General features: G+C 41.7%; 2 protein-coding genes across 3 annotated transcripts; one reads left to right on the top strand and one right to left on the bottom strand.

Annotated features, from left to right (window-relative positions):
• The first annotated feature begins 191 nt into the window (after positions 1-191).
• TSPAN13 (tetraspanin 13) lies at positions 192-19232 on the top strand. Of its 2 annotated transcripts, none has more exons than XM_083822854.1 (6): positions 192-526; positions 12671-12838; positions 14145-14225; positions 15188-15301; positions 15651-15761; positions 16989-19232. In XM_083822854.1, the coding sequence occupies exons 1-6, from the start codon at positions 464-466 to the stop codon at positions 17061-17063; spliced, it is 612 nt and encodes a 203-aa protein (XP_083678980.1). In that variant the 5' UTR covers positions 192-463; the 3' UTR covers positions 17064-19232. The 2 variants fall into 2 exon arrangements, with proteins under 2 accessions (XP_083678980.1, XP_083678979.1); XM_083822853.1 differs by lacking the exon at positions 192-526 and adding an exon at positions 1868-2011.
• A 2225-nt stretch (positions 19233-21457) lies between these two features.
• Positions 21458-26651, bottom strand: AGR2 (anterior gradient 2, protein disulphide isomerase family member). The gene is made up of 8 exons (XM_083822855.1): positions 26495-26651; positions 24734-24871; positions 24423-24486; positions 24268-24320; positions 23525-23598; positions 23068-23131; positions 22024-22107; positions 21458-21779 (listed from the first exon to the last, which is right to left on the bottom strand). Exons 2-8 carry the CDS (start codon positions 24861-24863, stop codon positions 21730-21732), a joined length of 519 nt encoding a protein of 172 aa, XP_083678981.1. The 5' UTR covers positions 24864-24871; positions 26495-26651; the 3' UTR covers positions 21458-21729.
• Between the last annotated feature and the right edge of the window lie 1140 nt (positions 26652-27791).

Genomic DNA, 27791 nt, shown 5'->3' with positions numbered 1-27791 from the left:
TAACCCCTTGAACGTCTCCTTTTGATTACCCAGGGGATGGGTTATCGATCACACACCCGCGCTACCAGGGGAGGGGGGAGGGAGGCCGCAGGCGGCAGCACACCAAGATGGCCGAGGCGGTGCCGACCCCCCACCCCGGGTAACGCCCAGCACTGCCGTTCCCCCCGCATCCCCGGGCCAGGCCCCAGACGCGACAAGGGGCCGCCCCGGGGGAGGTCGGCGGGGGCCGAGCCCCGAGCACCCCGCGCTCCTCAGGGGGCGGCCGGCGCCACCCCCATCCCCTCCGCGCCCCTCGTTTGCATATTTTTACCTTTGCGCCGGGCCCCGGCCAATCAGCGGGCGCCGCTCACCTGCTGGCGGCGGGGCGGGGGCGGGGGCGGCGCGGCCTCCCCGCGGCGCAGCTCCCCCGAGCCGGGCCGCACCGCACCGCGCCGGCAGCGGTACCGGTACCAGCAGCAGCGCCATGGTGTGCGGGGGCTTCGCCTGCTCCAAGAACTGCCTCTGCGCCCTCAACCTGCTCTACACGGTGCGGCGCGGGGCTTCGGGTTTGGCGGGGAGGGCGAGGGAGAGCCCTGCGGGGTGTGTGTGTGTGTGTGTGTGGGGGGGGTTCCGGTACCCCCGGTTGGGTTCCGCTGCCCCCGAGAAGGGAGAGGGGGCACGGCTGGAGGGAGGGGGGCGGCGTGCGTTAGGGTGAATAACTGCCCTGTGGGGGGGTCCTGCCCTGGGGCGGGCACCTGCTCTTGTTTCGGTAAGCCTGGGGGCCGGCGTTCCATAGAAAGCAGTAATATTGCGGGTTGGGGTGTGGGGTTTTTTTCTTCTCCTCCTTACCCACGCTCGCATGAGCCAGCGCCGGGAGCAGGGCTGCGCGTAATGGCTGCCCCCGGCGGCGTGTGCCCGCGGCGGCGAGCTGCTGGCCGGTGCCTCGCTGGCGGTGCTGGCCGAGCCCCCGCCGGGGGGAAGGCAGGGGGCAGGCGGGTCCGACGCTGCTCACCCGCCAAACCCTTCCCATCACCGGTGGCTAATTAGGTCGGGCTGCAAGCCCCGCGACAGGGCGTCAGTGGGTGTAGGGGTGCCTCTGCTGAAGGCAGGGCTGTCGCTTATCGTTGCGGTTGGAGCAGCGGGTGACCCTAGAAAGTCGCATGGGATCCCCGCGGCACTGTGCCTTGCCCGCGTTAGCCCCAGCCAACAGAGCAGGTAGGCATCGTCTGCTTTGGCATCTGTAGTTACAGGTAACCTTCGTGTACGTAGACCAAGGTGAAGATAACTTGGAGTGCTCCACCCTGATTTCTCTTTTAAGTAAACCAAGATGTAAAGCAATATATATATATATTTCTTGTATGACAGAAGGGTGAGAGAAACATGGGTCTTTCTAACATAATATACATACACAAATCTCATTCCGATGTCAGATGGACAGTGCGTGTTTTTCCTGGACATCTCATTGCTCATTCTGACAGGCAAACAGTAACCAGATCTAAGGGGTCCGGCAGGACTTTTGAGCATATTTAGCCTCAAAAGGGGTGGGTTGATCTCCGAGACTTCTGTGGTACCATTTGTAACACCCGTGCAATGTACCTGTGACCTGAATCTTGCTCTGATGTCTCTGAGTGGAATTTACTTTGTGGGCGTCACTTGGTATTCATCCGTCTCACCTGTGCATAGCATATGCTTTTGCTGAGAGGAAGGGGTGACTTTAAATTACAGTAACTGGGATATCCACCTGTTATTGTTTGTGTCGCCGATTAACGATCGGCAAATTACAAGACTAACACTTTTCAATTCTGAGTTGCAGAAAAATCATACAAGGTTTAGTTGGCCTGGTGGAGTTGATGTTGCGAAATGTGCAGGTTTCCCTGTTCCTGGGTTAGACACAAACCTGACAATGCAACAGTTGGGTTGTAACAGCACAATGAATTACAGGCTTCTCTTCTCCAAACTGGAAAAACACATGGAAGACCACCAGAGAATGAACTTCACCTTTTTAAGCAACAGTAATTCACAGCAAGAATTGGTGAGAGGAGTAGTGGGGGGAGAGAAGCTCAGTTAGGTAACGCTTGAACATTCAGCTACATCGATGTGTCTGTATCATGTGCTTGGGGGAGTTACAGTTTGTATTAATCTTTTTTTTTTTTTAAGCGCTTCTAGAATATCTTGAATTTCAAAACAACAAAGTAGGATGTTGGAGCTTGCTGTCTTGTTTTACTATTGTTTTCTTGTATACCAAGAAAAATACATATCCTGGCAGTAATAAATCAGTTACTGGCTTAAGGTAAGAAACCAGAAACTGACTAACCTAATTGCTCGCTTACCATTCTTTTCAGGTGATATTTGCTGATGCGTTTTGTTTTTTCTCTGGACTGAATTAATGTCCTTAGGCACAGATTCTATTTTAAAATTTATCTTCTGTGAGTAATTCTGGCATCTATGTTGAGTCTTGCTGACTTCAGTATGGTTCCTTATGGGTATAGGAAGGGTAGAGAAAAATAATTGAGACTGTTGACTTAATATGTATAAAATGAAATGTATTGCTAGAATAAAGTTTTACATGGAAGAACTGTCTGCATACAAGAATTTTTAAAGTTCTAGCTTTGGGTATCTGACCAATTTTGTCTTAGTCAGTCATGTTTATGTTTTCCTGTGAGTGTCAGACCAATATAAACTGTTTAAAAGGGCTGTCCGTGGAGTTCAGCTAGATTCAAGGATGCATTGTAACTACAGATTTCTAATCTTCCAGGTATGAGAGAACCCTAGTTGCTGGCCTCACCGGTATTTGCTCACTTGAATCAGACAAGGATTTCCTTAGGTAGACAGTGTTCCTTTCAAGGAAGTCTTGAGTAATTCTGTTGAAGGCTGAACAGTTGATATCTTATTTCAGATCAGATTCTCAGAAAGGAAAGGGAAATTCCCAAGTCCTGGCTAGTGATGAAAGATTGAAATGGTGGCTGGGACGCATCATTAAATGTATTTAAATTAAAGGAAAAAAATACATTTCATTTGGATGGTATGTGCTGTTTTTAATCACCTGAGCAGCTACTTAGTTATTCCTGCAGCACCAAACATTAACTGTTTGTTGTCAGTATGTAAACATCTTGCCTTTGTTTTGATGAGCAGGCCTTCAGTTTTTCTTACCCATAGAGTGGCTGTTTGATTTTAAAGTAGAACATTACCATTAAAAGTATTTTTTTTTTTTAGTACTACAGGGTTCATGCCATAAGAGCATCCATGTTTCCTCATAATACTAGAAAGTACCTTATCAAAATCATCTACTTCTTATAGTGCTTTGCTCTCTGAACTTGTTTCTAGACTGCCTGTTCAGTGCCCTCCCTGTTCTTTGCATCACTATGCAAAGTATTGTACTTGAAAGTTTGTTTTTGTTTTTTTTCATCTTTGCCTATTGCTGCCTGTTCTCCGGGTGCAGTAATCACTGAAAGTGTAATTACTGCATTTGTGCTGTCTGCCACCTTTGTCAAAATTGCTTTCCCTGTATTATGTAAATATATGCAAAGATGAGGACAGAAAATCCCAGATTTGGGCAGCAAGTGTTTGGCATGGTGGGGCTTGTAATAATGCTTGTGGGAGTTGCACAGTTCCCAGTGCAGAGGGGAGAGCACCTTGCGTCCCGCAGGAAGTCTTCAGGCTCCACGTCCTCTCTGCATAGAGGAGAGCTGATGTCAGAGGCAGGGTAAACATTTGGGTTGTCATAGGGAAGGGGAATGCAGCTGTTGCTTGTGCTTTCTGGTAATTTCCTGGCCGCTACAGTGGTTATGCAGACCCAGGTATTAGCAGCCAGTAATCAGAGAAACCCAATTCCTGTCCTACAAAGCAATTTCTTTCACGGTGGTAGAGGAACCTGTGATCCCTGAGCTCAATTCCCTTTTGGTTCGAGTAAGTCTTTCTGCTACGAGAAGTAAGCAGCAAATAGCCTGCTGTTTGCTGTGCCTGACGCTCTCCAGTCTGTGTACAAGCGTGCAGGTTAAGTTTGCTGCAGCACCTGCCTGTCTGTTGGGCTGCTCTATCTCATCGTCCTAACTGTGGGTACTCAGCAGATGGGGCAGGCTGCCTTGGAGCCATTTCCTTCTTTCCCAAGGACAGTGTGAAGGCAGCAGTACGAGCTGTGCTATCTGTTCTTGATGGGTAAGTCCAACAGTGGTACAGAAGCTCCCGAGTGTGTGGCAGGGAAGGTCAGCGTTGGTCATGTTAATTTAGTCTGTTTGTTTTCATTGGCTTTTTTTGGAAGGCTTCTGTGCTCACACTTGAGAATGCCGAAGAGTATCTACAGCGAAATATATTTTAAAACTGGTTGTCAGTCCTTGGACATGTGCTCAGATGTGCCGTGTGTCAGTTTGTAGCCAAAATGACAGCAGTCTGTGGTAGCAGGGTCAGAATTAAGACGTGCTGGGTCTGTAGATCAGATATGAGTGTTTTTTTTTTTTTAAAAATACATCTTGTGCAAAGTGTGTAGTTGCAGTTGGAAGGCCCAGGAAGGCCAGACCACCATGATTAATGAAAGAACCGGAGAATGATAGGGTGCAGATGGAGGGGGTTGTATGGAGCATGATATGTTTTGTTTTGTGATGTTTTCAACCATTCTAACAGTGCAGGTGGACACTTTAAAGCCTGCATAGTTTAGAGATGCACATTGAATGCCCTGAAGTAGTCTTGGAGCTTAAATCGTTAATTTCTACTGACGTTTTCAGGTTGAGGGAGAAATATGTGTGGAAGAAGGATCTGTGGGATCACTGGGCTTCCTGAAAATATTTTCCATTAAAAAAGGGGGGGGGGGGGGGCAAAAGTAAGCATCTTTGAAGATAACTGTTCCCGTTATAGAGCAGAAAGCTTGCATTTCCAAAAACCATGGAGTACAAAACGGGTTAAATCTCACTGCTGGTTTAACCTTACAGAAGCTTGTTACATGGTCAGCAACAATTTGTTCCTAATTATTGGCCAACAACACAAAGAACTCTGAACTGGGCCATCAAACCTAAGGAGCTGGCTTCTGTGATAAGAGACAGGAATGCTGCCTTTCACATAAATTGCTCATTCCACATCATGTCTTCCAAGGCTGTTCAGTAACCAGACTACTGATTGTTCCTCATGTAAATAAAACAAGTATTGTAATTGTGAAAGGTTCTGCTTTCTGATGGAAATCCTCTGGAGGTGCCCAGAGCTTTACCGCTCAACCTTAACTTTGCTTTTAGTAAAGCTGAAGAAATACTGTGAGGTAAAGTTGCTTATGGGTTGGATAGCTTGCAGGCATGATAAAAATCAATTTCACTTAGTTGTAGCTTGCTAAAGATGCACCAGCACATACTGCTTGTTGTATTAACACGTTGTTTTTAGATGAAGTGCTGGGGACCAGAAGAATTGTCTTCTAGATTCTCTGGGGATGTGAAGAAATGATTGACCAAGTTAAAGGGCAGAGTGGTAGAAATCTTTGACTTCAAAATATATACCACTTCAGGTTTAAATTTTAAAGCCTCCTTAAAAGAAGTGTTATGATTATGAATTTGTATAGAGAGAGAGGGGTTAGGGAGGATGCGTTTCATCATGTGTGCAATCTCTCTGATTTTAGTTCCTGTTCCTTATCCAGTCTGACAGCTCTTCTGTAAATATTTCCTTTGCTGATAGTGGTGTGAATGCTTTATAGTCTATCTATGTAGGAATGGCGAGGCCATATTTCTTGAAATTTAACTTACGAAACGTAGTTTTTACTAATTCTGCTTTGGTCTGAGGCTACAAAGAAACACTGAGAACGCTAAATTCTGTGTGTGACTTGCTTCCCGGCAAGCAGTTGAAGGTAGTTGAAATGCTGAAAAGTTGCTAGTCAGTGAAAATAGCAGATTTGGTTATGGCGTGCTATTGAGGGAAGGAAGAACTGGTATGGGCATTTGAATTGTTTGTCAGTGGTGGTGTCTAGTGAAATCATTTCTCTGTGTCTTGGTTTCTTTTTGTAACAGAATTTAAGCTTGTGGATAAATATACGGGGTAAGTATGAAGGGAAATGCATTTATCTGGTGCAGTAGTGTCGCAAATGAGCAACCTTGTGCACAGGAAAACTTGGATTTAAAGACTATAGAAAATTAAGGCAATTTGTTTTCCTTTCTACTTTTAGATGAGTTAAAAGAGTAATTTATGCAGTAGTAAGGGAAAAGAAAACCAGACAGGTACTATAAAGGCTAATGCTTTATTCATGTTAACAGTAAGTTAACTGCAGAGTGGGACAAGCAAACTTGTGATGACTTCAGCTTCTGTCACAAAGAAATTCTACTTTGTCTATAAATTATTTTGAAACATCTCTGAAATTCGAGTGTGTGTGATGGACATGTTTAAAAAATGCACACACAAAAGTATAATGGAAGATGCTTCAAGTGGAGTCTGATTCATTCCACTGATCTTGAACATACAGTCCCTAAAATCTTTCCTACAGAGATGCTGACATGGGAGTAATGTTTTCTCTAATGGCAATATGCATGATATTCTTACTTTTTTTAAGATTCCGTAGAAAAAGTACTTGACCTCATAGTGAAAACTACTCTTCTTCTCTTGGGACTTGTGCTGCCTGTAGGTTTGTTCCAGGAAAGCATTTATTTAATCTCAAATCCGTGAGTTTATATATTGGGTTATGCTAAGCCTGTGTTTGTGTGTGTGTGTTTTTAGAAAAGGTTGCTGGAGTTTGTACTGATGAAGATAGTATATAGTAGTAAACAAGGGTGTATTGGGTTCACGTGGCAGGGGGGCTGCAGGGGTGGCCTCTGTGAGCAGAGCCCAGCAGCTGCCCCATGTCAGGTCAGGGCCAGCTCCAGCCGGCTCCAAAAGGGACCTGTTGTTGGCCGGAGGTGAGCCAGGGAGCAACGCTGGTTGGACCTCTGGGAGAGCAGATCTAAGGAAGGGGGTGGAAAAAACCAACTGCTGTGCAACAGCAGCTGAGAGAGCGGGGAGTGGGAAGCAGCCCTGCAGCCTCCAAGGTCAGTGCAGCAGGAGGGCAGGAGGTGCTCCAGGCACACAGCGGCAGTTCCTCTGCGGCCTGTGGAGAGGCCCCTGGTGGAGCAGGCTGTCCCCCTGCAGCCCATGGGTCCCACACGGAGCAGATCTCCACGCTGCAGCCCGTGGAGGAGCCCCCGGTGGAGCAGGTGGATGTGGCCTGGAGGAGGCTGCGGCCCATGGAGAGCCCCCGCAGGAGCAGGCCCCGGGCCGGAGCTGCAGCCCGTGGAGAGGAGCCCACGCAGGAGCAGGGGGTCTGGGGGGAGCTGCCGCCCGTGGGGGACCCGTGCTGGAGCAGTTTGCTCCTGGGGGATGGACCCCGTGGTACGGAGCCATGCGGGAGCAGTTCTTGAAGAGCTGCTGCCTGTGGGCAGCCCCCGCAGGCTCAGTTCGGGAAGGACGGCATCCCGTGGGAGGGACCCCGCGTGGAGCAGGGGCAGGGAGTGGCCGTGAAGGAGCGGTGGAGATGAAGTGTTGGGGACTGACTGCAGCCCCCATTCCCTTGGAGGGAGGCCATAGAAGAGGGTGGACGGGGGATAAGGTATTTTTAGGTTTCTCACTGCTCTAGCTTGGTAGTCATAGGCAATAAATTACATTAATCTCCCTATGTGGAGTCTGTTTTGCCTGTGACAATAATCGCTGAGTGATCTCCCTGTCCTTATCGCATCGTATTTTCTTCCCCTTTCCCTTTCCCTTTGGGGAAGGGGAGTGAGAGAGTGGTTGTGGTAGAGTTCAGCTGCCTGGCAGGGTAAAACCACCACAGAAGGTTTTAAATTTACATTACTGGCTGTTGCTTTCCCATATGCACACACTTCCCGGGGCTCTGTCTTGCTTTTCTGGTTTGTGGATAGTATGTGCTTGTAGTATCTTTCCATGAGACAGCTTGGTGTAGTTTGAGACCGTAATAAATCCTTTTGCCCTTAAGTGAATGGGACCTTTTAAATCACTGTGTAAGTACTTGTGAAGAATCATTCATTGCTCTTTTATTGAGAACTGTTTGTAAGAAGGTGTTTTGCTGTTGCATGGCCTAGGAGATTGTGGTATTTAATGAGGCAGGTGGTTCAGCAGAGTCCTTGGTCAGTGCTAAACCTGTCCCCCATCCTGGTAAAACTTGTTTTTTTTGGTGTGGGGAGTGGCAAAGTTTCCATGGTGGAACTGCTGGTAGTGGTGGTTGGAGGGGACTTTGGGGCCCACCTGTCTGGGCTTCTGCTCTGGGCAGGATTATGAGCAACACTAGGTTGCCACCTGTGGTTTCGTCTACTTCAGTCTTGAACACCTCAGAGAACAGAGATTCCATCATCTTTTTGAGTGCATCACCAAACCACCTTGCAGATGTTTTTTATGTCCAGAACCTTCCAAGCCATTGCTTGTGGCTGTCGCCCTTGTTTTGCTGCCTGTCAGTACTGAGAAGTGTGTGCCTCCATTGTTTTCGTAACACTCCTTCATCTTCAGCTGCTATTTGATTATTACTGACTAAACAAACCCAGCTCCATCACCTGATTCTCAAACATCGTCCTCAGAGCTCCAGGCTATTTGGAGACCCTTTCCAGCTTCTCATATTCTTTTTTGACTTGGGGGATTTGAAATAGGACACAGTACTTGAGCATGCAGCTTCTCCAGCATTGAGTTTCCTTTGACTGTCCTCCTCTTGGCTTTCCCTTCACAGTGAGAGCAGACTTTGGCTCGTATTCCACTGGGCAATCTGTGTGATCCCCAGGTCGATCTCGGAAGGCTGTTGTTCAGTCAGTTTGTTCCCAGGCTGCAATGACGTAACCCAGGTGCACAGTTCTGCACTTTGTGAGATTTTTCTTGGCTCACTGCTAAAGTTCATCAAGGTCTGAGCTGAACCTCTAGTATTTGGAGAGTCAGTCCCTCTTTCTTGTTTAGTATCATCCATGGGGTTTAAAGGATTTGTTCTATTCCATCACCTAGGTTGTTGATGAAGATGCTGAGGAATGTTGGCCCCTGTATCAACCTCCATACCAGCTACCAGCAGGATGCGGAACCATCCATTACTACCCTTTAAGCTCAGCCATCCAGCCAGGTTTCATTCAATCTAACAGTCCAGTTCTCCAACCCATGTTTTTCCAGCTTATCAATGAGAATACTGTGGGAAAACAGATCTGTCCTATTCACTAGAAACTGGGCTGTGATTTGATATGTTTCTGGTAGATTTATCAAGTAAATATTTGAAGCACCAGTAAGGCTAGCTTTACATAATGTAAAATTTATATAGAGAAAATAGTTTCACTTGTATTTCAGTCTTCCAAGGATGACATTATTTTCTTGGGGGGGTGGAGGGGCTTGCTGCTGTGAAATGTACTGTTAGTAAAATAAAACATGACATTTGGAAGATCTGTAGAGTCCTTTTTTTCTTTATTTAGCAGAAATAGATGAGTTTTTAAATAAATAAATAAAGCTGTACCTGTAGAATGTATGTATTATTTATTTAAAAGTAGTTAGGGACACTTATTCTTTCAACTATGTTTTATTTCAAAGTCATAGTAGGTTCACTTTTAGAAATATTGCATCTAAATTCTTTGTTTCAAAACACCTGAATATACATTGTTGAGTAGTAATTCCTAGCAGCTAAACAGTTGTTTAACCTAAGAATCTTGCTTTGTTTTACAGAGTTGTAAAAACTCTTCCCAAAACAGCTTAAGTTCTTTTTCCTGTTTGTAGTAGTATGTGTTTACTTTAGTTTTTCACATTATGGCGCTATAAAACTGCATATATATCTGCCTTTATTGCTTAACGGAATGAACACTAACAGGGAAAAATGCCTTTATTCTTTGGAGGAAGGGGACAAAAGAGTTGAAAAGCTTAGTTTACTAGACAAGGAGTTTGTTTCTTGGAGACCTACATCTGAGCAATTAATTACGTCTTCAGTCTGGATCTGTAGCTGCTGAATCGCATGTCTGACACTTCCTGACAGCCACCTGTCGACCTGGTAATAAGAAACCAGAGGGGATGATTTCCAGTGTCAAACCACAACTGAAAACGAAGGAATAACAGCAATTTCATCTTTCAACACGCAGAAGAGGCACAAGCTTAATTCTAAGTCCATTTTGAGAATGGTTTGTAAGCCTTCAGTTTCCATTTCAGTTTTGAAATACACAGTCAATTTTCCACACTTTCAAGTGGCCGAAATTGAAGGAGTCTGGAGTGGCTTTGATCCAAATCATATATCTGACTGATATTGGATGAAGCTTTCTCACATCGCTTGCCAACTGGAGCCCAGTAATACAGACCTGTGATTGTAACGAATTTCCAGATGTTTTGAAGAATTAGACAATGGTCAGCTTCATAAAGGAAGAGAAAACTTCTCATTTCTCTTTTTTTTGGTCAAAGCTGGCCACCAGATTTTTGAATGTTTGAGATGGAACAACAGGTTTAAGAGTCGAGAAGAGTATTTCCCCCCCCCCCTTTTTTTTTTACCATCTACTGAAAATCATAGCAGTTCCAGATTCAGTATGTGGCTCTTACTTCTAGTGTCATATGCATTTGTTTCATGTACATGTCCTTGGAGCAATGGAAGCTGAGGCAATTAACCAGCAGCAAGAAGTAAGTAGTACGCTGCAGCTCACACACCACATATATCTAAGAATGTTTTAAGCACAGATTTCGTTTAGATGTCCTGGTTTTGATTTTGATCCTTTTAAGAATAAGTTGATTTCATCTAATTGTTTTAAAATTTTTAAGAAATAACTGAGCAAAGATCTGGACGCTTCTGACACTCACGTAGTAAAATCTCTGTGGTACGAGGCAATGAAATAAAGTGAATGGGCATAGATCAGAACAGGAGGATCTTGCACTTAGCTGTCTGATAGTGAGGCTAATTTTTAACTAGCAGTATTAGGAAGTTTATAGCCTTACGCAGCATACGTTCAGAAAATCTGTCTGTGGCAGAGCCAAGGCGCTTTTGTTGTTATTTTCTTATTTTTCACTTCTCTGTAATTTAGATTCTTGACATCTTGGCCCAGTGTTTTGATTTTCACTAAACACGATGATTAAGGCTTTTTGTTTAAGAGAAACAAATACGTGAATTAATCCTGAAACTCTGCCGGTATTGAACAACTCCTTCCACTGTTATATTGCTCTTCTGTCTCTTCATGTTGTGAACGGAAGGTGTAGGGATGACAAATACCCTTCTTTTCTTCTTGCAGACTGATTAAATTTCTCCTGAGGATTACTGGCTTTTTGTTTAAAAAAAAAAAAAATTTTTTTGAGATGTGTTTGTCTGAACACAAGTTGGGGGAAACTCCCACTATGTTTTGATCTTGCTGAGCATCACAAGTTGTTCTACTAGCTTTCTTGATGTTCTCTTAGATTTCCTTGTCTCAAAAGCAGCATTACATCAGCCAGTCTTCTAAAAGATACTTTAGTTGAAAAAATATACTCTCATAGAATCATGTTTAGTATTAAAACCTAGAAAAATGCCCTGCTTTAGGGTTAATATACTGAAAGGATGGTTAAGCTGGAAATTTACTTTTTTTTTTTATATCCCTCTGGTAAGTAGTAAAATGTCATGATGCATCTTGTTTGAACAAAAAATAATGAGCAAGTCTAAGTGCTGCTCTATATTTGTTGTTGAATAAAGCCACAGGGTTGGACTAGATGGAGCGCATACTGCTTTTTATAATGATACAGCTTCTGGGTATTTTTTGGTGAGGTCAGGCTTTTGGAAAGTTGAAATTTGCACGTCGAATTGATGTTATTTAATGGCGAATGTAATAGGCGATATGTGACGCATAGGTCTAACTGTTTCAGATGAGTGTTAGGCATCTTGTGTCAAGGACATCTGGCTTGCTTTGACTGCTGCTTCCCTCCTGTTGTAACTCATTGCAGATTTCTCTGCAGCTTTTCATGTTGGAAATTTTTTTTCTGTTTTTCTGTGTTTTTGGGCTGGAAACAGGAAAGGCTGGAGCTTCCTGCCCACATAAACAATGAATTCTAGCAAACTAACTGGGACAGATTCTGCTTGCTTTCCCTGAATACCATCATTAAAAGGAAGGAAACAGCATAGGAGCGCTTTGGGCATTGAAGTAGGATTGACCTCATAGTAGAGCTAATTTCCTGATGAAATACATAGCGGAGACAGGACACCTTAATTGTTTCGCTGTATGCAGTCCTTGAGATTCAATATTTTTGTATGACCTTTTTAACTCTTGTGTTATATCATGTACTACATAGAATCTTCTCTAATGATTTCATACAACTGTATTTCTGATTACGGTAAGTTTTGGCAAAGTGCAGTTTTTTACATGTTCAGAGCTGTGGAGCTATATTCTATAAATATGCTGTGTCACAGAAAACATCTGGAAGCGTCATTCTTCCATTCTGTAAATTAAAGCTGATGATTTTTGTCTTATTTTGTCAATTCTGTTATAATCCACACCAATTCAGTGTTTCCAGTCAATTACAGTTCAGCAACATGGCTTGACTTGTAGGTACGCTGAGTTAGAACAGTTTCTCCATAACAGTGTTGAGGAATATGTGTGCCTTAAAACATCTGATAAAATCATTCCAGGATGAAGTGGGGAATTGGCTTGTTTAGCATTGTGCTGTTTCTCTTTGAACTGGAAAGAATTGTACGTTTCTGATAACAACCTTAACGTAAGGAATGTAGCTGTGTGTTGGTTGAGTCTCTTTTAACATGCAGACTAACTCTGTTTTCTCTTCCCTCCAGCTGGTAAGCCTGCTGCTGATTGGAATTGCAGCATGGGGAATCGGCTTCGGCCTCATCTCTAGTTTCAGAGTTGTCGGAGTGGCAATTGCAGTAGGCATCTTCCTCTTCCTCATTGCCCTAGTCGGATTGATTGGTGCGGTGAAACATCATCAAGTATTGCTGTTCTTTGTATCCTTCCTGTGTGTTATTAGTGCATGGATCACAGCTTGATTCAAGCCATGTAAACAACCTGCTCTGCGGGCTGACACTTGCGGAAGGTGCTTCAGAAACAGAACAAGGCTGTGAATTTCTGTTTTGGTCAGGTGCAGTTTAAATTAAACATCATACCCAGTTTATTCCAGTTTCCTTGTTCTGCCCTTGTTTTCACTTTGAAGACAGAACTATTCCCTCCTTCTCTTTTCTCAAAAAGCTGAAATATTTTAATTTTTAAAGATTTTACGGTGTGCCACTGTGTTACATGTTACAAGCCCTTCTTGCTGTGCGCTCAACCCTCTAGCAAGCTGGAGTGTGTGAACTACTAATGTTTAGCAATGGAGGGAGGAAGATATTTCAGACAGCAAACTGGCTGTAGCTGGCAGAGGAATGCGTTGTTACCCATACATGCTGCCAATAAGCACTTTCTTTCATACCTAGTCTGTAATTGTGAACCCAGATTTGAAATAAGCACAGGCCTTCTCAGTGTGCTGTGCTGTCCCTTTGTGTGTACTGACACCGTGTAAGCTATCTGTGGTGCTGCCTTGCATAACAAAATTGATCTGTTTGGATGAGAGAAGAGATTAATCAGATAAAATTCTTATTTTTCTGGTTGTGGTCTGTGAATAAATAGTGATGTCTGCGTCACACACAATTTAATTACACGAGTTAAGTTTTTTGCCTTGCAACATGGCAGCCAAATTGAGAATCCAGTGCATGACTTTCAAGACGTGAACAAACAAAACTTGTTCTTTTTTGGTTTTATACTGTTTTCAGATGCATCAGTGCAAAATTGTGTTCCAAAAGCAGCTCTCAGTTTTTATAATCTATCTTAAAGTTACCTTTTTAATTAATTACAGTGTGATGTCATTGAACAAAGAAAAAAACAACATGTAATATCTGGAGAAGTATTTTATTTATTACTGTAACTGAAGTACCTTAAAATGGCAGCTTCAGTCTGTAAAGATAAAGGAACCAACTATAGATTTTTTTTCTCTCTCAACTTTCATTATTTCTTTGTTCATATTGTCTTCCTAAACAAGAAATACTAAACCCAGAAATACAAGCTGTGAATACTAGTAGCCAAAAAAGAGATAACATATGGTGATTGAGTTCTGGGGACATTATTTGTGTTATCTCTTCCACATCTAGGTAGAATTTTTCTGTAGTTCTTTTGTTTCAAAAGACCTGTTTTTATCCAATGAAATAAGGCATGCCATTAGTCATTTGTGTTCTATAAACAAAATTAATTTGAGAGACTGTCTTTAACTACCACTTCCAGTACATGATTATCCTCTTGCTAGTCTTTATTGTCCAGTTTTCTGTCTCCTGTGCCTGTTTGGCACTAAACAAGGAACAACAGGTAAGAAATGTTTCCTGACTTCTCAGTTAATCTATAGCATAATATTATTTTTATTTCATATAAATCTATGTATGCATATGTGTGTGTGTATATCTATCTGTACAGATGTATGTAGTCTTCCACCAAATGTGGAGTGCATGTTTTAAGAAAATCTGTTTCAAAAATGCCCTTCAGCTGTCTGTCTTATTTTTAATTGTTTTGGTTTTAAGGTGCCCATCTAGGTTTATATTCACAATTGTAGCAGCATGGTATCTTGATTATATCATGGGTTCAGCAGTGCCAGATAAGCTGATGAAATCTACGGTAATCATAATGTAAAGGTGATAAATCCACTGAATTGTTCTTGTGTAACTGAAAAGGTTATGAATATATTAGGTACAGAGGTGACTTACCCATAACTGGAAAAGTAAGACAAGCGCCTGTGGCATATGGAGAATAATTCTTACCGCATAAGTAGGAGGCAAGGGTATAGTGACTAAATGATCAGCTTCTACATGTAAGCACAGTTTGTTTAAAACCTGAGCAATCATGCTTAGATTAGTCATGTGTTTATTACTCGTGCTCTTGTTAGGTTTAGGAAAAGGATTGGAAGAAAATGACTTACGACCACAAACATGCTGCTGCTAAGTGCTGCAATCTCATTTGCTGTCCATACTGTTTGAACACTGAAGTCATTCTTTAATATGTTATTCTGTTAGACTTCGGGATCTGAAGGTTTTAGTTGTTAAGGGCTATACAATTGGTGGAGCAAAGCTAGGTAAGTAACGGATTCTATTATTTGGATGTTCCTGCTCAATGAGAAGCTATCAGATAAGGTTTCTGTTTGAGCTGTCTTTGGGGAGTCAACCGTTGTGTTAACTATTATGAAAGAAGCAAAAAGAATCACCTACTTTGCCTCATATATTGGTTTCCATTGATATATAAAACAGATCAATTAATATGTATTTGCTTATGCCTTGTAGAGTCAACTTCTAGAGGTGGGATGGAATAATACTAACAGCGCAAGAACAGATATTGAGAGAAATCTGAATTGTTGTGGATTCAGAGTCTTTGATCCAAATGAAACCTGCTCCTCTGTAAGTTTTTTTTTTTTGAAGTGTAAAAAGACCTCAACCTTCTCTCGTTGTATTTGTTCAATAATGTATAATTGCTTTCATAGTTGAAGAAAGCAGAGATTTTTAACAAATCTGTAAGTTAGTTGTTATGATGATACTAAGGTCCTTATTTAACTTACGGAAACCTTACAGAGCACTCTTTAAATGCAGAGCACTCTTTAAAGGTTGTATTTGTGTACTTGCTTTTTTGGAGCCTTATAACTTCTAAAGCTTTCTCCGTGGCTTGTAGTCTTCTATAAAGCTAACTGGAAGCTTTCAATGAAGCATCATCAGAAAATGGAGTGCAATTCTCCATTTGTATCTGTTACAGGATTGCTTTAGAAGTCACCAGTGTCAACCATGTGCACCGATAATAGAAGAATATTCTGGAATGGTGCTCAGATTTGTTGGAGGCATAGGACTCTTCTTCAGTTTCACAGAGGTAAGTAGGTTAGAAAATAGTGCTTTTATTTTTATTTTTTTTTGCCTGTAATTGTTTCACAAAACAAAGCCTTAAGTTTTAGGGGGTTTATTACAGGAACTCACCATATTGTCAAACCTAATTAGGTCAAAGCTTTTCACGCTATCAGCTTGTTTAAGTCTGCCAAAAGTAGGGCTTGTCTTTATTCAACACTTGGAGTATTTATGACTTTCTGTTATTTAGACTACAAACTTACTATGTAGCACATTAAAATGTGGTGCTATAAAACCTAGATTTTGCAAAAAGTTAGCTGTTCAGGTTTACTGTTATCCAAAAGTAATAAAGTTGTGCTGTTGCTTTTAGCTTATTTCCATATTCTCCCTGCTCCCTCCATCTTTCTGTGCTTCTTTGTGTGTTTGTTTTGGAGGATTTTTTTTTTGTGCCTCCTGTAGTGCAGAGAGACAGTACCATGATAAATGAACTGTATTTTAAGCATTATGGTGTGTTTTCATTTTTTTTTTTAAGTCTTTAGCTCTTTGCTTTAGTATCCAGATGGTTCATATACTTGCTTTATCAATCAGTGAATAAAAATCCTCGGAGCAGATCTTTCATAACTCCACAGTACGGCATGTTAAAATGATGCTCCTGCTGTGCAGTGCAATTTTCAGACTGTTTGTAGTTATTGCAGCAGCAAGGGATATAGCAACTTAAGCAGAATTACTCTGACTTCTGCCCTCAATTTCTGTATTAAAAATGTGAAGTTGCTGTATGGGGGTGTGCGTGTGTGTGTTTATGCAGAATTTGAAAATGTGCTGGAATATAGCCCTGTTCTTAAGCAGTAGCTGATGAAATGAAACAATTTGTAGGATATTATTTTATTTATCGTTATCCTAAAAACAGGCTTATGAATATTTATCCTTTGGGGGGGGGGAGGATAGCTCTAGATACTGTGATACTAGATATCCTCTGATTAGATAGATATTTTGCTTAGCATTGTGGATACAGTTTTGCCCTTACTTTCTTCTCTCTATTGCTAGATAAGAATTATTTCTGAGAAGGTGCATTCTTTTTTAAATTATGGTAGTTGGTCTGGGGTTGTGCAATTTCAGCAACAGTGTAATATTCTACACTCATATACTATAAATTAGTTATCGGGGTTTTATGTTTAAAACAAATTTAGTAAAACTGATGGAAGATGAGGGCGGAAACCCTCTGCTTAATAATATCGTTGGGTTTTTTTCCTTTCAGATCCTGGGAGTCTGGCTGACCTATAGATACAGGAACCAAAAGGATCCCCGTGCAAACCCCAGTGCATTTCTTTGATAAGTTTATAAAAGACTGAATCTTCTCTCTGCACCCTCTACTTCAAAATACTAGATCCATAGTTTGACACTTCCCTGTAATAAGGATTCTCCATGTACCCAAAAGAAAACCTTCTCCATAAGAAGTTTGCAGTTTTTATCTTTAAATTCCCACTGTTTTTCTTAAAAATCTCTATTTTGAAGTAGATCGGAGTATTCAGTAGCTGGGCAGAGTCAGAATAATTCTGTTCTGACTTCAGTAGTTGGTGTGGTGAACTCTGTTCAGTGAGTTTTGTAGCACTACTGGCTTCTCTGCTGTCCAAAAAACCAGAAAGTATTTTCTGCTGTATTGATTACAAAAATTCACCTAATTTCTCATTAAAATGATAAAAATTACATGGTGGGTGTGTTAAGCTGTATGATTTTATTAAGATTTACAATGAGTTCTAGTCAACTTTTTTGTCTTAGTAATGTTCTCCCATCCTTCTGTTTCTATTTTTTTAAAAAGGTAAAGGTGTTATCTTTTGTAGTGCGTATAAGTGTGTATTAACTGACTGACTACTGTAGTCTTCACCCCTTCCCTACTCTGTTTATTTTGTGGTTTTTTTTTTGGGGGGGGGGGGGGGGCAGATTTAGAGGGTTTTTTGAGAATTAAAAAATAAAGAAGTACTTTTATGGGCATCTTCACTATGAGAACTATGAGTGAAGAAAACCAGAAGATGTAATCTGCAGCTAATTAACCTGAGCCTTTTTTTCTTTTGACAACTGAATGAAACTTGGTGTTTGTACAACATAAGCATTGATAGTGGTCTGTCATCTTGTTTATGTAGGAAACTTGACTTGGTGTTCGGAAAGCTGTATAAATATTTTTACAGATGGTATAAAACTATAGTTGTACTCACTCAGCAGTATATATTCCTCTGTCATCCAGCTTCAAGTCTTGATTTGATAAGAGAATAGTGGGGAGGAGAAAAAAGTGGTGTTTTCCAATAGTTTGTTTTTTAAAAAAAAAAAAAAGATTAAAGTTAAAATGGTACATCATCCATATGCTGAGTGTTGTGTAAGCTGAAGGAGAGCACAGTCCCTGGTCCAATCTCCAACATGAGCGATACATGAGCTGAAATATCTAAGCAGCAGAGGTGCACGTTCCATTTGTTTCTAATCACAATGAATTGCAGACCTGTACCTTTTCTTCATTAAATTGCTGCTTCTAGCATGGTGTAGGCAGCTTCTGTAGCCTGAAAGACAGCTCTGCAGGAAGAAAAAGGGAAGTGTATTAAGGTCATCTGCCAAGGCACACACAATATCTGAGTGCGGTGGATGGGCAGTCAATGAGTGCAAACGAAAGAAGGTTATTATAGGGGTCTCCCTTTGCTAGGCAGATGCCTTCCTGCTTTCACAAAGAAGGCAGAAACAAGTTGAAATACCTGCTTATCAGAACGCTTTCAGACTTCATGTGCCCAGTGCTTCTCAAGAAGGAATTGTCTCGATGTTTCAAGGGAAAATGCTGAACCTGAACACGGAGAGGACTATGAGGAGCTTGACAGCTTCTCGTCAGATGATTCTTCAAAATCTGCTAGCAGCGCCATCTCCTGGTGTTGGATCTGTGAATTCCTGCTTCGAATGCCTGGAAGTACTGCTTTCTGCTTCAAGCACATTCTGAACCCATGTACTGAAGGAGATGGGACCTTAAGAGCCTTCAGACTGTTACTGAGATATAATGTAAATATACACAGCCTTTTTTTTATTTTCTTCCAAGTGCTGTCCTGTTAAAGGGTACTTGCCCTGCCATCCTCAATACATGTCAAGAGGACAGTGGTGATCTCAAAGCTGTCCTTAGCAACAGCTGATTTTCCTGGTCTAGATTGGCTTTGTATTCTGTGCATTCATGTCATAAATCAGAGGAAGAGAATTAAGGAGAAGGTTTCTGAATGTTAAAATAACACTGTATCATTGCTTCAACCTTGAAATTTTTCTTCATTGTATTTAGAGCTTGGTTTGGGGTGGTTCTAGTTTCATGATTATAGTAGGTGATACTGGAGTGTGTACATGTGCGTTACTGAAGAAATACTGAAAATGTTACTACTTTAGAAACTGTCATGCCTCAGAACACTTAATGTGAATTTAAGTGTTCAAAAGACAGATCAGTGGAGCATAAGGTTTGATTAAAATTTTTCTATTGTATTAATAATACTTTGTCCAAGATTGTTTTTTGTTTGTTTGCTTTTAAAATCAACTACGAACCTTGAAATTCACATCAAAGATACGGATTCACTTTCAGAATCTGATTCTTAAGAGGGGGCAGTAAAATACATTTTTTAAAAAAATATACCACATACACCATCTGACCATTTTCATGTGAAGATAACTTTATTACAAGAAGAAAAAGCTTGCATATCTTGAATTGTTACCTGTAAAATGTACCTTAAAATCTGTAGCTGATAAGGAATAGGACCTTACAGGACTATACATGACCTTGCATTGTTATTTTAGCCATAATTATTTAAAGATTTTTGAAGTATAATGGAATTGCAGAAACCCTATTCATCCAGTGCACTTCAAGTTACTGAGCATATACATTTCAGAAATGATTTCTCCAGGTTTTCAGGTGAAACTATAAGAATTTTTATAAGTTACTTGGCTTGGTGCCTCTAAGTAATTGGTGTTTAGAGGAGGGAATGAAAAGAGCAGAATTAAGTAAACCATTTCTGTATTCTTGAAAAATTGGCTAAGGTGAAAAGCAAATTACAGAAGTATAACATTGAGTGCAAAAAAAAGAGTTTCAAATTCGAAAGTGATTTTTTTTTGCGTACTCGCAGGCTTAACTAAGAGTACCCCTAGACTTGCAGAATATGCCATACTGTAGGTGCACTGTTGAGTCAAGCAGACAAAGATGATTCTGATAACCAGTTGTTCCTGCCTTCATCAGTGCTGTCCTTCTGCTCATTTGTGTAAAAACTATTTTTTATTGTTTTATTTTATTTTATCGTGTGTGGCCAATGGCTGCTTCTAGAGAATATTTCTGCCTCAGCTGCCCCATTTTCCACCACTTTCTTCTGCTTGGGAAGAAAAGGAAAGACCTTGCTGTAGCAAAGAATTTCCTCACCACAACTGAAGGATGCTGCAATAGAAGGGAACATCTTACTGAACTGCTGAAGGGATGCTGAATCATAGAAGGGCTTGGGATGGGACCTTAAGGACCACCCAGTTCCTCCTCCTCCACGTGCAGGGATGCCACCCACTAGATCAGGTTGCCCAGGTCCTCATCCAGCCTGGACTTGAACACCTCCAGGCATGGGGCATCCACAGATTCTCTGGGCAGCCTGTGCCAGTGCCTCACCATACTCTGAGTCAAGAATTTCCTCCTAACCTAAATCTCCCTTCTTTTAGTTTAAAGCCATTCCTCCTTGTCCTATCATTATCTGCCCAGGTAAAAAGTTGCTCTCCTTTTTTATAAGTCCCTTTTAAGTACTGAAAGGCCACAATGAGGTGTCTCCAGAGCCTTCTCTTCACCAGGCTGAACAACCCCAGCTCCCTCTGCGTGTCTTCACAGGAGAGGTGCTCCAGCCCTCTGAGCAGCTTCAGGCCTCACAAGGGCAGAGCAGAGGGGGACAATCCCCTCCCTCGCCCTGCTGGTCACCCTGCTGTTGATGCAGCCCAGGATGCAGTTGGTCTTCTGGGCTGTGAGTGCACACACTGCTGGCTCGTGTCGAGCTTTTTGTCCACCAGAACCCCCAAGTCCTTCTCTGCAGGTGTTCAGCTGCAGGGTGTCTTTTAGTTCTAACTTTTGTTGTCCCTTTTGGGCAATCACAAGCCACAAAATCAGGAAACCAGCCATATAATCACTACAATATAATTTCTGTTAATAATCTCAGGGATTTACTGAATTCCAATGTAAGCAAAAGTTTTCTACGGGAAACAGTGTTTAACTTTTTTAATTTTTAAAAAAGATCTTCATGTAGATGTGGTGATCTCAGATCACTTCAGAATGCAGACAATTTTAAAAACAAAAAGCAAGCACAACAAAGCTATATGTAAACAACCACATTCTCTACTACCATGTGATTTTTCTGTATTTGAAACTGTTTTCCTTCTTAAAGGCTCAAGCAGTATGCACATTACCATGTAATTAACTGCAAACACAGAAGAGTTTTGTAAAAGGTTTGCACTTCTTGTTATCTAGCTGTAAAGAAAGGACTGATGAGAGCGAGGCAGGGGTTGGTGTTACAGGAAAGTAGATGGTGATAAAGTAAACTGAGGAACAAAGCTTTACGAGCTGCTGAATCGAGATAAAAAGTTGTTTTCTTTCCAAAGTGCTTAGATAAGAAAGTGCGAGGGGTGGTCTCAAGTAACACTGATTTTACTCTTATATTAGGAAATAATAATAAGGGGGAAAAAAAAAAAGCCACAGCAATGTTTGTATGTAAACACTTGAAATAGATTTATTAAAAAAAAAATCATTTGTACAGTTGGATCATACAGTATTCTGTACGCCTTAAATTAAAAGACTCCAGCCTTTAAAAATGCTGCCCAGTACAAAAGTGCTAACATAAAACTAGTGTTTATGTGTATAAACCAGCACTATACATCACTAAACATCACCCTAAATAATCTCTTCACCAGCGTCAATGAGTGGAGAAGAGATGGAAGATCAGACTTCGTGGTCTTTAAGGGCTTCCTTCTTCCCCTTACAGTTCAGTCTTCAGCAGCTTCAGTGCTTTCTGCATGTTTGAATACACTAGAAATGAAATATTCAAACGTGTTATTTTTGTTGCAACTTTTTCACAAGGAAGTATTTTCAGTGTTTGTACCTGGGCAGGTTAACATGCCGAGGTAAGCCATGCGGTTATACCCTACCCAAACCTTTCCTTATCTTATGTTGGCTAACTGTCCTTCAGCCAGCACTGACGGCAAGTGTGTCACGTCTGGCTTTACTCCTTGCCAAGTGAAAAATGTGGCTACTTTGAGAACACACTACTTACACAATGAAATGTCAGAGGGCTCGTATGCATAGAGACGGTTTGAGTATCTTCCAGTAATATCAGCTCTCACAGTCAGGGAAGGATCTGGAAAAAAAAAAGAGGAGGAAAGTTGCAGAGCGCAGGATTAACCCTCGAGCAGAAGGAAGCAAACCTTTCTGCACTTCTGTTTGCTTCCTAAGTGTTTCTGCAAGACAAGTCTGCTCCCACCAACAACCAACAGGTCGTTGTTCTGGAGAGTTAACTGCAGTTCTGGTGCTGAGATGTGTTTGCAGGTTTGTTGGGGAGGTGATCGGTTTGATTCTGATCATTGCTGATCAGCCTGAGACCCTGTGTCGCTGCACAGTACATAAATTAGCTCGACCAGCTGAGGGTGCTTTCAGGCTACAAATGTTAAGAAAGAAATAACGAAGGCAGTTGTTCTGGTCTGATGAAAATGGTCATCACGACCTAGATTTGTGCAGATATGCTGATGACGTGTATATAAGTATGTGAGGTTGTGTATCTCTTCTGGGAGAGGGAATACCTGTTTGCATGCATGGCCACTGGTAACTCCCCAAAATACAAGTGATCGTGAGGGATTGGTGCAAAGTGCTGGAGTCGAGCTATGGACTGGGCCTAGAAACCAGCCCCTGAAGCAGCTGGCATCACTGCCCTTCCTATGATGTCTGAGATCGTGTCTGAGATGAAATCTCAGGGGGAGGAATTCCGCACCTATGGCACTGCTAACGGCAAGGCTGGGGCTGCTTTGCATTATAATCCACTTTAGAGAGTGGCAGCTACAAGGGTTAAAGGTGGTGAGCTCCCCGATCAGAGCCAGACCAGAGGCAGGCTTTTCCTTTTCCATCTCTGCTCTTATCCTTGTGCCCTATGTGCACCTAGCCCAGAAAGATGCTCTTGCTCAGCTATTTTTTTTTTTTTGAGTTTTCTTTTCTTACGTGCACCAAAACCAATGTGAAATTCTGTGTTTCTCATGGAATAAAATCCTGCTAATAAGCCTGAGGGTTTGAGATTCATGGCAGGGACTTCGATCTGAGATGTACTCACCGATGAACAAAATCCGAGGGACGTACTGGCCGTCAGGTGCCAGGTTCTTGTCTGTGGTTTCATACTTAAAGAAAACAGATGGGGTTCCCGGTCAAGATTGCAAGAGGGCATGTTACATGATTCTTTCCTTTATACTCAGTGCTATCAAATACAAACTAAGCAATGCATTTCACACTTTCAATAAATCCACTGCCTGGGTTACAACATTTAACAAGCTAGAGCTGTATATTGCTCATAACATTTAATGATATTATTACATTAAACTTTAAATTCCTTTATATTTTGTCAGTTTGATACCTTAAGATGAAAGAACTTTATTACTAAATCTATTACACTCCAGCACTGGCTGTTTTTCCTAGCCAATCCTGGCTATAAAACTGCCTAGTTATAGCTAGAGAAGCCGTAACTGGAAATAAAACTTTGTTGCTTTCACTTGAAGTGTAACTAGGAAACTTACCACAAGGTTCAGGAGAATGAATTTTTCAGCCAGTTTCTGTATTTCTTTATGTTCAGCAAAGACCTTCTTGAGTGCTAGAGTGAAAGTAATGAGAAATGATAGTTAATAAAAGAAAAGCCCCTGAAATAGTCCTAGGGAAAAAAAAATCAAACAGAATAATCAAAACGAGAATTTCCAGTTTACAATTACAGCAAATAAAGACTTGAAATTCATTTCACTGAAAGGTGATGAACTCAGCTTTATTCTGTGGTAAAGAGTAAGTATAATGGTACAAAATGTCTCTCCTTCAGATAGTGCAGCTCTCTCAAAATTTCTGCTCAAGTTTGAATTTGAGCATTTTGCCCTTTAAAACCCCTTTTCTCCTCTTGCAGCTTCTAACTCCAGTTCTCGGGGCATGGCCAATGCATTGTGGAGATATAGGACCTCAACCTGGAATATCTGAAAGGATTTAAAGGATTTTAACCCTTGTACACAGCTGTTGAGGGATGCATGCCTCTTGCCGTGTGGGTCAGCTCATGCCTGTGTGTGACAGTGACACGCTCAATGCTCCCTGTGCGTGTGCAGGTTGGCATTTGGCTACAGTTTCCCCAGCAAGCAGATTTTCATATTTTTTTTTTTAAACAGCATCTATCTAAAACTGAAACCCAGCTATTTTATTATATTTTATTATTTTAATGTTATTTACTTATTTATTTTATTATTTTATTTATTTTATTTTATTTTATTCTGTGCAAAAGAATTACCTTGACTGTGTGGGCAGTCATCCAGGTGGTGGATAATCATCAGGGGTTTATTGCTGGGAAAGAAGATTCCTCATTAGGGCTGGTGAGGTGCAGGGGAGGTGCTGGGGGATGCCACAGCGCAGAGGGGCACGGAGGGGCACGGAAGGGCTCGGTACCTGTTCTTGGCGCGGAAGAGGGCTTCCTCGTACGTCTGTGTCCAGATGAGCTGGTCTCCCCAGCCTGCGAGGGAAAGACAGGAGGCATGTTACAAGCAGAGCTCGCATCTGACCCCAGCCCTCCTGTGCCCAAGAGGGTTTTGGACAGACAAAGCTGGAGGGCTTTAAGTCAGGAAAAAGGAGGGGGTAGAAAATACTAGAAAATATGTTCGCAGAATGGGTTGCAAGAAAATTAATTTCACAGAAAAATCATAGGAATCAAAATTTTAGATTGTTTAAAAAAAATAATTCATTCATTAATTTATGTTTACCTCTGGAGAGTGTCTGAGGCAGTTTGGGCTTAGTGTTAGTTTCCTTCGTATCCTTCTTGCCCACATCCTTGGCCAGAACACAGGAGATGGCAACGAGCAGCAGGAACACGGACACGTAACTCTTCTCCATGGCTGCTCCTGGGACAGAGGAGAGAAACTACATTTTGTCGTGCCTCCCAGGCTGCTGCTCTGAGGCATGCAGCAGATAAGCAGGTCGGGTGTGCAGCAGGGTGAGCCAGGGCTGAGGCTGGCTGCTCCCGTAGGGGCCTAGGCTTGGGGGAATGTGCAGGAAAGGTGAGGTTTGCCTAGCAAGTTGTCATGAGGGACTTGGCTGCTTTCTGCTGCTGTGTTTGTGCTATTGAGCTGTGGTTCTCTTAAGATGAACATTTCTGTGTCAGTTTCCCTCTGTTCTTTTTGCATGTATTGAATTTGCTCAGTAAAACAACAGAGTTTTGGCCATTTCAAAAGTACTTTTAAGTACTCATAAATTCTCAGTTATCTCTGGATCTCCCAGTTTTACAGTAAATGAGCAGGTTAGCAGCCCAGGGGCTGAGAAATTCACCTGTCTAGGCTCTTCCTCCGTTTTGCAGTAGGAGTGACTCAAAGGAGATATAAAATTTAAAGCTAGGTATAATTCTGATACATTAACGTAGATGCAGGTTAATCCTGTTGTTGAAACTTCATATCCTGTCTTCTCCCTTAAAGTATCATCTAATCCTGAAAAACAGTCAAATCTATAATAAAAAGAGAGGAAGAGTTGCTCGGTGGAACACTGAGAAGTGAAATGCAGTTTGCTGGTTTAAGCAACGCAAAGCAGAGTGCTTTTCCTGAGCCTGACCCTGGGGCATGGAGATGGAGATGAGATATGTCCAATGGGAAGCTCCTCAGCATTTCAGCTGGGATGCTTTGAAAGGGTTGCTAAACACTTTAGTAACATGACCCTATTAAATTTCATTACATTTAAATTTTCATTAAATTTCATCCTGAAAACTGGAATACCAATATACTGGGTACAGTAGGAAAACCCAAGATATTCCAAAAACAATATGGAAAATTCAAAACTTTCATGCAAAAATTACAACAGACTGACAGCTTTTAAAATTCAGACAATGAAAATTCCAGGAAAATTGAAGTATTTTTCCAGGTAGGAACTGCAGGAGGAGGCACTAGCTGCATCTGCATCAGTGATACAGTGCTCTTAGCTACTGGGAAGTCCAACAGACCTCAAGCATCCGCAGTTACCATTTCAAGGACATCAAATGTGATTTTGCAAGAGACTGCCTGTCCTAAGAAAAGTCTCCTTGGCAAGGAAGAAAATTAAATAAGGTTAGATTAAATGCAGTGGATTTTCAAGGTTGCCTTGAATTGCTTTGACTAGAGCCGTATAGCGGAAGTAATGCTCATTTAAAAAAAAAAAAAAAAGTATTGGACAACCAGGAAGTCAAAGACCAGGCAAAGTTTACTCTATTGCCAGTGCAGAAAGCCAAGACAGAGAAATATTAAACCTGCCCTTTCAAAACTTCCCCTCAGGAAAGCTGTGCACACTTGTTCTAAGTTTTCCACCCCTAAAAAAAAACCTTCCTCTCCTGCTTCTTTTAACTTGTAAAGACGGCATTTCTCTCTATATATTTCTTGTTAGCAAGCTGTGCCAAACCATTCCTCCATTGCTACAGTCTTTTCTCTCCTCTGACTAGCTGCCACAGCTCCGGGCAGCCTGAGTGCTCCCGCAGGCAGCTCCCAAAGCCGCGTGCGTTGCCTTACCTTGTTTGCTCTGCCCGCTGGGGTGCGAAGGTGTTCCTGGTCCCAGTGTGAACACCACGGCTCCTTCTGCCTATTTATGCACCTTCACACACCCCAACCCCACCCACAAGCTTTGAATTTGAATACTACTTCCAAAGAGCTAAACTTTCCAGTTTTTCCCCCTACCAAAACGTTCTGGGTTAATTTTGCAATTAGTTAACATCGCGGTTTCCTGACGAGTGCTGTGTATAAAGCTTGGAGACATTTCCAGAGACTTTTTGAACATTTAGAAAAGGTGATTTTAAAATGTTGGCAAAGGTCCAAGTCCAGGTAAGCTTAAGTCAAGACTCCTGATTCGCCTGAAGAGTGATTTGTCTTTTTTTGATTGGCTGGAAAGCGAACGTGGGTCACCGTTCTCTTATTTCTCTGAAAAAAAGTTAAATTGATGACTCAGAGTTTTAGGTGTTAATGAGATAATTAATTGTGCACATTACACAGATATATATGTATGCATGCAGGTATATATATATAACACCACACAGGAAAAATTTAATGAAGTCTAAAAGAAAGGTTATAAAGCTCTCCACAGGAATGTATTTGGAAGCTATAACAATGTGTTCATAAGTTGAGGTCTAAATAAATATTTAACTTAAATTTCACATTTAACTAACTGTGTAGACATTTATTTTTAACTACGCCATGAAAACCAACCATTTCAGTTTTCAGATACATGTATATTAGAGTGCAACACTGAGGAAAACTGGCTCTTTCCTAGGTGGCTGGAAGGCCAGCCCTGGTACTGCACTGCCTGCTGGTGGTCCTTCCTCAGAGGTCAACGCGGGGAAACCAAAGTATGTTGTGCTTGGTGCATGCCTCATATATTTTGTTGAGATTAAAATCACATTCGCAGGCAGTGAGCACTTAAAATTATTCAGCTGGGTAGGTGAATTCCATCAGATATATGGATTTTCCGGTCTGAAATTCACAGAAATTCTGAAATTCACTTTCTAATGGCTGCTAATGACACACATTTCTTCTGAATATATTTAAGAGAAAATAGTGCTTTGGATCACTTAAAAAAAATCTTTTGTAATGAGCAATTAGGAAAATGAGGTGAAGAAGCAAGATGTTGAACTCAAGCAAAAAAGTAATTACTTTTCCTTACAAAGAACAGTAGTGCCATGCTCTGATTAGATGCTTGACTTATCAGACTGGCAAAACCAAACCTCCCAGGGAGGCCAGTCATTGTAACTCCCATTTCCATGTGGTCTATGTCATGTATAGCCTAATCAAGGAATAAAATAAGAGAGAGAGAGAA

Source organism: Anser anser (assembly GCF_964211835.1).
Source record: "Anser anser genome assembly, chromosome: 2".
NCBI classification, from domain to species: Eukaryota; Metazoa; Chordata; class Aves; order Anseriformes; family Anatidae; genus Anser; species Anser anser.
The sequence above is the reverse complement of the archived record's forward strand: the minus strand, read 5'-3'. Positions and strand labels throughout refer to the sequence as shown.